The sequence below is a fragment of the Nelumbo lutea genome, chromosome 4 (genome assembly GCF_056320005.1).
Source record: "Nelumbo lutea isolate HS-2025 chromosome 4, American lotus-T2T, whole genome shotgun sequence".
Taxonomy (NCBI): Eukaryota; Viridiplantae; Streptophyta; class Magnoliopsida; order Proteales; family Nelumbonaceae; genus Nelumbo; species Nelumbo lutea.
This window is the reverse complement of record NC_142687.1, coordinates 10,979,731-10,989,914: the sequence shown is the minus strand read 5'-3', so window position 1 is coordinate 10,989,914 and position 10,184 is coordinate 10,979,731. Positions and strand designations below refer to the sequence as shown.

Genomic DNA, 10,184 nt, shown 5'->3' with positions numbered 1-10,184 from the left:
GGTATCCATAGCCCATAGGGTCGTCGTTGGGGCTTCTAACGCTACTCTGCTCTACAACTCTCTCCACCTCCGCATCTGGCTATTTGCAGGAAGACAGGGAAGTTGTGGGGCTAGCTCCTCCAACGACCAGCATTAATCGGTGTGTTTTTTTTTTTTGATGAATTATTAATCGGTGTGTTTCCCTTCTTCTTCTTCTTCTTCTTCTTCTTCTTCTTCTTCTTCTTCTTCTTCTTATGCATATTTGTATTTTAGGGCACTAATCTAGTATTCCTTGACGTGTAATCATCATTAGTCCTATTTGTGCTATTTAGAGGTTGTTCCATACACTATTTAAGTGGATTATTTATATTTTACATAACTTAACGGGAAATAAGACCAGTAGATTTCTCATTCTGATGTTATCACTTAATTGGTTCATAGGATATTTTGGTTTAGGGTTTTTTTATTCATTATGGTTTTCTAACAGGTGTTTGATAGTCATGCATAATGTATTTGCGTTTCACTTTGGATTAGAACCCTTAAAATCATCATAATGGAGATATCACCGAATGTGTAAGGAGAATAAAAACGATTTCATATTTTTGATCTCAAAGTTACTTTGTTTCTATTTTTCTAATACTTTCCTGTAATAACTAATAACTCAAAAATTCATTTCGAGATGATAGATTTATCTATTTGAAGACAATGGGAAACTATAATTGAAAATAATTTAGTATGATTTCCTGAGACCCTGTTATTGGTCTGGTCAAGTTTTAAAAACTCAAATGATCATGTCTTCCTACTGTAATGTCCAATAACCAATCTATGTCGGCACGAAGAAGAAGGTGTACAATTAGCTGAAAAAGTTGCTTTTTTCTTTTTTCTTTTTTTGATGGAAGATGTATTAATGCATAACACTAGCTGAAAAAGGTGTACAATTAGCACTATAATTTAGTGCACATGAGAAAACTTATGGTGTTCAATGAATTCTATCTAAGCAGTAGCAAAATTCTCTCAAGGTATACAAGCCAAATATTGTTGGTCATCATGGGGGTTGAGTCTGAACATCTTGTGCAGACTTCATCAAGGCTTGCCAGGCTTGAATAAGAGAAAGATAGAGCTTCCCTTTAGGTGAGGTAAAGCAAAATCTGTAAATTTCCCTCTCCATTCTATACACAACTTTCCAGCCTAAATATAAGAGATGCATCTTAGCTTCTTGTATGGTACTAGTATGCTTGTTCCCATTCTTCAGGTTATGTGAATATTTAGCAATTGTATCAGGGAAGTAGTTGGCTCCAGGAATCAGGTTAGGGACCACAGGTAGCAATATATTGTTTGCAATGCCATACGTTCAGGTTTGTCATTGGGCTAACTGTACCTGAATCCTTTCTGATTTTATGAACCATGTAAGCAGTAGCAATAAAAAACGGCATGTTGTCATTTGACACCAGATGCCAAATGTCCAGACTCAGAACCCCCATAATGACCAACTGTATAAGCAGTAGCCAAAAAAAAAAGAAGTCCATCTAAAAATCTCCATCCATGAACATGAGATCAAAACTAACAGAACTTAAGACCTTATGTTTAGGGAGTTTGATATTTTGAAATATTGAAATTAACAGACTTAAAGTTCCATTTTGTATGGGTATGTTTTTATGAAAACCATTGTTATCTGGTGAAGCCTTGCACCCCCACCCCCACTTTAGACGCTTGGTGGATGCCATGGAATTATCTTAGAAGTCAGAAACTACTTTTTTTGGGCTGGATCCATTGCCTAGGAGGGTAAGTGATTAGGTGCTCCTTGTCACCTAACCTCACCTATATGCCTTGGAAACCATGGATATACCCCATGATGGCTCACAACTCACTCATTGAGACTCTGCTCTGGCTAGATGATTGGCTCAAGATAGGATGGTCCAGGTATGTAATAGAAAGAAACAGAGGTTCTAAGAAATTACGAAGTTGAATTTGTTTCCTCTGAGTATCATTTCAAAAGTGCTTGATGGAGTCTGATGGAATGAAAACAAAATAAGAATTCGTGTATGGCATGTATATATCCATTCTTATAGGCATTGAACTGCCTATTTCCTGTAAGGGGGAAAAGAAGATTCAATAATTCTTCCTTTTTCACTTTTGAGAAGCAACATAAAATAATATATACTTGGAATTCGATCAGTTTCTGAGAAGTCTCCAGCTGGTACAATATATCTCCATGAGGTGAGGTGCAATGACAAAGTAAAAGACCTTTATGATATTCTTTTCAAAGTAAGATACTGATATATTTATGTGCCTTAACTTGAATAGAGTTATGCTTTTACATAAAAGGGAGTATTATTTCTTCTGTTATATAAAGTAGTTGTCTTGTTGATGTATATATCTTTAATTCTTTGTAGGTGACATTTTGGACTAACCTCAAGGCCCTCAACAAAAGGAAGTACAGAGCCTTCATTTGCACCAATTGTTGTGACTTGGTGGCCGGGGCAGTCACCATGTTCTAAGCCATTTCCTTCTCATGCAACTCTGCATTTACTTGCTTGCTTAACCATGAAGCTCTTTGCCTTCCTCAGAATTGTCCGTGCCCCTCCAACTCTCTCTAGGATGACTGGTCCACTTCAGTTTCGTCTGTTCCAACCTGATTTTGTTCCCAGAGATCCCAAGGCCAAGCCGAAGAGGTACAAATACCCTGCTTTCTATGATCCATATGGCCCTAAACCCCCACCTTGTGATAAGATCATTCAGCTTGCTGAGCGTATTGCTACCCTACCCCCTGATGAACTCAAGCAGATAGGTCCAACCCTACAAGCCAGACTAAGGCATCCCAAAATGCAACAGATTGCAACCGAGGGAATGGACTTGGGTCAGGGTGGGCCAACTGCTGGATCTGCGAAGGCTGAGGAGAAGAAGGTGGAGAAGACAGCTTTTGATGTGAAACTGGAGAAGTTTGATGCAGCAGCAAAGATCAAGGTGATCAAAGAAGTCAGAGCATTTACCAATCTCGGGTTGAAAGAAGCTAAGGACTTGGTTGAGAAGACACCAGTCCTATTGAAACAAGGGGTCACCAAGGAGGAGGCGAATGGCATAATCGAGAAGATAAAGGCTGCGGGTGGCGTTGCAGTAGTGGAGTAAGTCTCACATATGCAAGTTTTCCTAATTTTTAGCTTTAAAGGCCCCGTATTTTTTAGGTTAAATTACAGATTTTTTCACTGATGCAACACGTCTTCAGAACGAAAAGCTTCATTGTTGGAGTTCCTAAAGAATGTTACTTTCGACTCAATGAAATTCTATCATTTAATTTAAGTTTTTAGTTTAGAATGTTGCTTGTCTGCCATGCCTGTTGATATTATTTTTGGAGTAGGTGAGGGGCGAACGCCTGCCTTGTAGCATTAGAGCCCCCTTTAGATCAAATCATATCCATTAGGATACGCGAAAAAAACTGTTGACAGGATGCTTCTGCTTTGAAAAGATTGGATCTAGTATTAGGGCCCGTTTGGTGCGTCTTTCGGCTGTTTAGACTGAAAATCGGTTTATTCTGTTTGGCATGCGGAAGATGTAGCTGTCAAAAGACGGGATGCCAAAAAGACACGAAAAGCTCATCTTAGGCTGATTTTGGGAAGTTCCAAATGAAGCTTCTCGCGTCTTTTAATCTTGCACGGAAAGACTCAAAATGACACACGGAAAGATGCACATCTGCTAAACGGTCTTTGGGTTGCTCAGGTCTTATGTCAAAAGCTCAATGTGTGTTTTGACTATCAGAGTTAAAAAAAGATCTTTTCAAAAAGATTTGCCAAATGGGCCCTTAGTCTAGAATTGTCTGTCGTCAACAAATCACCATCTTTTTTTATCAGAGATTCCAAAGGCACTCAACCGGATGCTTTCATATAGCCGTATTATCGATAGGAGCCTACGGTGATCAAACGTGCATCTTAAATTTTAGGACACAGGTGTCTTACCTTATATTGGTAATACTGTGGTCTTGGTGTTGGCAAGTTTGGCTATGCAAAATAGTTCTTCTTGGACCAAATTTTTGGTGGATCAGTTAAACAGTAACCACTGATGAGATAGATATTTTACACGGTAGAAGAAGTAAAACACGTATGAGGGTCAAATCCATGCATCATGGGAATAAAAAATTTTCATGTTGGGATAATTTTCCCAAAAAGAAAGAAAGAAAAAAAAAATGCTATTCCTAGGCTCAAGAACTGTAAATTCAACTGATATCGTCATCGACAAGGCATTACGTTTAAAGATCATAGTAATCCAACGGAATTTGCTGAACCTCTTCTAAATGGTTGTCCATATATTCGTCTGGAAAGATAAATTCTAAAATTAAATAGCTTTTCCATGTTTTCTAAAAAAATTGCAAAAATATTTTCACAAAATTCAGTTTGCCAGCTTCTCAGTTTTGTTCTGCTTGTGTATTGTCAGAGGTGTGGAATGATGTTCCACTCTACTGTTCATCTCCATTGCTTTAATAGAAAGTCTTTTTAGTGAAAAACAAGTTTCAGACGTTAGCATTAGAAGCAACAAAGCAATTAATTAGTTTCTAGTGTAGTGGTATTGGGTACCAACGGATGCATGTGACACCATATTATTGGGTAGAACCAGCTCCCATTTGTTGTGATCACACGGCAACCGACTCCAGTCTGTGTGCACAGTTGTACTGGATATTGTTTTGAATCTTATTTTCGTCCATCTGAAAATGATCATTTCCAGTCACATTTGCTTCGCATTAGGAATGCTAATACATGGCCACCAAGGAAGAAGGAAAAAAAAGAATAAGAAAATAAAAAAGAAAAGAAAAGAAAGAATGGCATATTTTAAAATTTTAATCAACAGTTAAGGGTAATTTGGTCCTTTTAAGTTATTATTGGTTAGAATTAACTTTTAAAAAGTAAACAATGTATGCTTTTAAAAGTTCAGGGTATATATAAGGAGTTTCTTAAATATACAAGGTATATATAACCAATTATATAATAATAATAATAATAATAATAATAATAATAATAATTTATTGAATTGTAAAATAATATTAATTAATAATAAATAACTAATAATTAATTTACACTAAATCTGTTAATAAATATTTGTTAACAATTAATTATTAAGTAGTTATTCAATAATTATTGTAAAATATGATAAATAAGTAATTCATACTAAATTATTAATATTATTTTAGTTATTGCTAATTTGTAAAAAATATCTCATAAATAATAATAATAATAATAATAATAATAATAATAATAATAATAATAATAATAATAATAATAATAATAATATTATTATTATTATTATTATTATTATTATTATTATTATTAATTAAAACAACTATGGTCAATTAATCAAATTTTATTTATAAAATTATTTTATTGATTAAAAATTAGTAACTGCCATAAACATTTATAATCATATAAGAAAATCCAAATATACAATATTTTAGTTTCCAAGATAGATAACAAACAATCAAACAGACATTAAAATGGTAAAATAACTATTTCTCATAACCCGACATTATGATATGGGAACTATATTATCAGAAAGAGCAAAAAATCATATGTTTTCAAAATAGTTTTTTAATACTCGTATGTCTTTTCAAATGTCAAATATAAATGTTACAGAATCATTTTCAGGTATCGAATGTAAGTGTTACAGAAATAGCATGAAGGTAATTAGAAAAAGATACACAATCAAAAATCAATGCCAGTCATGGGCCTTAAGAGCCGTACAAGGAATGACAATTGGTTTATGTAAATGTCAATATTCAAGTTTGGTTTAGCCCCAGCCTCGCTACCAAAAACAATAAATGATAAATCTCTTGCCAGCTCATAACTGTAACTGCAAGAATGCAACTAACACAAAACCAACTGCCAAACTTTATCACAATCTGACCTCAATTGTAATATTTAAGTTGAGCCCTGTTGACCTTGTTGATCCGTTTCTGACCCACAAACGTAACTACGGACTCTAGTTGAGGGACGGGGACCACGTTGACTCGTTGAGAGGCTGGCTGGCTGTGATTTGCGTTGAAAAGTGAGCGCTATTTTATACTAGAAAATTAGCAGCAAGCAAAATGGTCAAGGGATAATATAGAACATAATAAGTTCGTAGGAAATCCCGGTGAACCAAATGATTACTTCCTATGCCTACGTTACAGTTACAGTATAAAAGAAAAGACATGGATCCTACATCTCACACAACAGCAGCTACTGCCAAAAGATAGAAGGGGGATGGATAGATAATAGGGCGGATATAAAACATTTAAAAAAACCATGTGAGCTAAGAAGAGGAAGACCCGGACATTGAGTTCAACTTGTTCAGGAGGCCTTTAATCTCACCTTCTAAATTGGATTTCACCTCTGGCGACAGCTTTTCTCCTGATTTCTCCAGTACCGACGTCATCAACTCAAGATTTTGTTTTATAAATTGAAGAGGTGTCCCCTCACCAAGGGATGATGGCCTTGAACCAGATGCCACCGTTTTAGTTTCACTTCCTGATGTGGTCAGAGGAAGGAGCTGATGCTGGTTTGAGCTCCCATCATGTTCTGAAGCACCAGAAAGATGCCGAAGCCGGTAATTGACAACAGCATTTCCAAAAGGGCTGGCCTTTTCTGAGCTGCTGAACGCTTCTTTTGCATCAGTGCTCTTTAAGAAGACAACCCGGGCACAACTGGAATCCCTCAATACCTCTGTTTCCGATTCATTGAGGGCCCCAAACCTACTGAACATTGCGATCAGATCATCTTTTGATGGCAAAGAGAAACCTGGGGCAAATGTCAATAGCAAAGCTACTGCTGATGAAGCTTCTCTATCACTTCCCTCTTTGCCATGGTTCGCCTTCAAATCTGATGTGCCAGCAGTGTGTTCTACCTTGCTGTTTGACTTCCCCGAGCTTGCTGCTTCCTTCGTTATTTTCTTGCGCTTTGCTTTATGTTCGGTTTGTGGGGGGTCAGTCACCTGGGAATTAAACTCCGAGGACTTTCTCTTTTGACTGCCTCGAAGAGCTACTTGGTCGTTGTATTTCCCGTAATTTGATCCATCACGATACAGTGAGCTTCTAAATATAAAAAAAAAACCTTTGATTGCATCAGAAGATTGATTTCTTTTCAGATAACAAACATCAAGAGCTACAGTGCGGAGTTCCAACAGCATATCAATTGAAGAAGCATTGCTTTCCTTGAAAATAAGATTAACCTGCTGCTTCTTTGGGGTTCGAGGACTGAAGGTACCAGGTGTACTCCTGGCATTACATTCCTTGGAATGTTTCTTTTGAAATGTCTCGTAGCTGCATCTCACAATTGGAGGTGTTCCAGTAAGTTGGTCAATATCCTTGCTGATAAACTGCCCTGTGCGGGAAACCTTTGTAGCTTCTGGGGTTCCAGTTTCAGAACCCGTTGAAGAGAGAAAACTTTTATTCCCTGTACTTAGGTTGGTGTAGGGAGGAGACAAGTACTTGCTCTTCTTCCTTAACCTTGATGAAGAGCCTTTCAGAGCTCCCTCAACCCCTCCTCGATCATTCTCTGCAGAATCACCCTTCTCTGACATTGCAGGAGATGGTGAAAACCTGGCTGCCTTCAATTTCTTAGAAGGAGCAGACTTTGTATTGCCCTGGCCTTCCTCAGCTAGCTCATTTTCCAACTTTTTCTTCCTCTTGCCTCTTTGGGATGTTGAGGTCGACTTGCCTGATAGTGTTCCTTCAGTGACATCATCCTCACAGTTCTCAGACTCAACATTCTTCTCCCCTCCCAGAAGTTCAGCCAAACTTCTCTGCTTCTTTCTCTGGTTCAACTTTTCCTCTGAAATCCCTGGCCATTTATGGGATGATGTTTGACAGGTTTTTCCACCCATTGGTGAAGAAGGCCAGTCTTCTTCAGCTGGACCAGTGGTCTGGGGTCCTGCCTGACCATTGACATCCCTCTTGTATTTTATCCCATTTCCTGCACAATCATCAGGGTTTGAAATTTCCTTGGGTTCATGGAAGATAGGCATTTGCCTGTATCCCTTTGTACGACAGAATGCTGACAAACGACTGTTAAGCACTTTGAGTTCAAGGATATTGGTCAATGAAATATCCTGAGCAATACATTTGAGACACTCGAGAAACTGTGTGGGTTCAAAGTGGGTGACATAGTGTTCGCCAATCCTACCTTCAGGGACAACCATTCCTTCCTTGATTCCGGCATTCACAACTAATGGCCTAGTAAGTCCAACTTGAGATGCTTCCGGTACACAAGAACAAATCATATCCAACTCTACACATCTGCCAATCTCTTCAACAGCCTCCTCTACAGCACCAAGGAAGCTTTTAGAATTGCTTTGCTTAGACATCTGTTCAAAGCCCTCCTGAAAAGGCTTTAACTGGGATGGATGACACCAAGCAAATGTGCCATCCCCAAAATATGCCACCAGTAGGCGGTCTCCTCGATGGTACTTCGCAGCATAATTAGATGCATCTGAAGGATCGTAGATCTGTCCAGGCCACCAAGGATGACTTTTAATTTTGCCCCATACGAAGTCACCCACCGAGAAATCATGTTCTTGACGATAGGTTCCTTCCTCCATTTGGCCTTCTTCATCCACTGCTTCTTTTACTTCCTCCTTTTCTGTTATGACGCAATTTTTGGTAATCACAGGCATGGAAACGCTCACTTCTGAAAGTTTAACACCAGAGTTTACACTACTGTCAGGAAGCAAACCTCCATTCTCCTTAAACTCGCTTTTTTGATCCCCATTGCTTGTCTCTTTCACTTCACACCCCGAAAGAGACTGCTCCTCGATCACTGAAGCATTATCTTGAACTACAGCAGCAGCAGAACCGTGAACTTCCACTACTAGTGAGATACCTTCTCCAGAAACTTCAATCTTCTTGTCAGAATCTCCTCCGATCAGCGGTAACGACCCACCATCTTTCAATCCATCCTCCGTCAATATCTTCTCATCTTCTTTAACTGTCGGAACTACTTCCGGACAAGAAACATCTCCCTCATTTTTCTCTCCATTCTCGTAAGTTGGTCCTACTTGTTTCCCATTCTCTAGAATCTCCGAGGACCCCGACAACATCTGGGTTTCATCCTTCACAACCGTGTCACCATCCGTTCCGTTCTCGAAAATCTTCTCCGTTTCAACCGCTCGAGTTGCTGTTACCTCAACATCGTGACCATCCACGCCTTCGCCTTCGCCTTCGTTCTTGCTAACAGAAACCCCAATTCCATTTTCTTGAGTCCCTGCAACGGAAACTTCCGAAGGCAACTCTAACCCGGTCTCGCCGTGGGTCGAACCTGACGGACAAGAAACCCTAGATGCTTCTTCGACGGTGCCATCTTCTAGGGTTTGAGCTTTAGCTGGTTCAGAAGCAGGACAACCCTCTGCTAGGGTTTCTGGGCTTGCCATTTCTTGCAAAGATTTTCAAAATTTCTCTTGTTTTCTCGAATAATATTTACATGGGTTTCGCAGCTGAGAAAAAACAGAACCAAAAGAAAATCATAGAATATTTGTCTCAGGGTATTGTTTTATCATGTGAGAAGAGGATGAAATTATACAAAAAAGAAAAAAAAAAAAAAAGAAGCAAAGCGCTTCTCATGCATGTAAACAAAACGATGGAAAGAAGAAAATTTACCTGAAAACGAAACCGAAGGGTTCTGGCCGAGTGATTTGCCGCAGATCTTTAGCAGATGTAATGTGCGAACAAATCGATTAATGTGAGAGAGAATCAGTGTACAAAACATAGCCTAAAACGATGGTAAAGGTTTGGGAAGGGAGTACACCCTCATCTCCTGTATCGCGAGAAAATTAAAATTCCTGTATACCAATCCACGAGAAATAAATATATACAGAAACTACCGGAGGTTTACAGCGTAGGGTTTAAGCGGTGAACTTTATTGGTTTTCCGTATATAGTGGATTTACTTCCACGTTGGCAATTATATATAGAAATGCTTTCCTGATCGGCTCAACCAGGAAACTTCTTACACGCCCTTGGTTTGATTTTATTTTATTTTTGGGATTTTTTACAAAAATACTAACAATGTTTAATTGATTGACACAATTCGATACAATTTTGCAAAAATTAACGCCAGAAAAATGTCTTAAAATCATCACAACTTTTTAAAATGTCTAAAACTCACCATCTCACTAACTTGGCTTTAAATAGATTAGCAGGTGTTAATATATTACTATTTTAACCTTCATAGAAAAATATAAAATATATACAAA

General features: G+C 38.2%; 2 protein-coding genes across 3 annotated transcripts; one reads left to right on the top strand and one right to left on the bottom strand.

Annotated features, from left to right (window-relative positions):
* On the top strand, positions 1-3,291 carry LOC148853892 (uncharacterized). 2 transcript variants are annotated; one of them, XM_088941102.1, is made up of 2 exons: positions 1-139; positions 2,373-3,291. In XM_088941102.1, exon 2 carries the CDS (start codon positions 2,524-2,526, stop codon positions 3,103-3,105), a length of 582 nt encoding a protein of 193 aa, XP_088797228.1. In that variant the 5' UTR covers positions 1-139; positions 2,373-2,523; the 3' UTR covers positions 3,106-3,291. The 2 variants fall into 2 exon arrangements, with proteins under 2 accessions (XP_088797228.1, XP_088797229.1); XM_088941103.1 differs by having other exon boundaries at positions 17-172.
* A 2,740-nt stretch (positions 3,292-6,031) lies between these two features.
* Positions 6,032-9,824, bottom strand: LOC148853891 (PWWP domain-containing protein 6-like). Its single transcript, XM_088984111.1, has 2 exons — positions 9,590-9,824; positions 6,032-9,426 (listed from the first exon to the last, which is right to left on the bottom strand). The coding sequence occupies exon 2, from the start codon at positions 9,361-9,363 to the stop codon at positions 6,253-6,255; it is 3,111 nt and encodes a 1,036-aa protein (XP_088840237.1). The 5' UTR covers positions 9,364-9,426; positions 9,590-9,824; the 3' UTR covers positions 6,032-6,252.
* Positions 9,825-10,184: the final 360 nt, after the last annotated feature.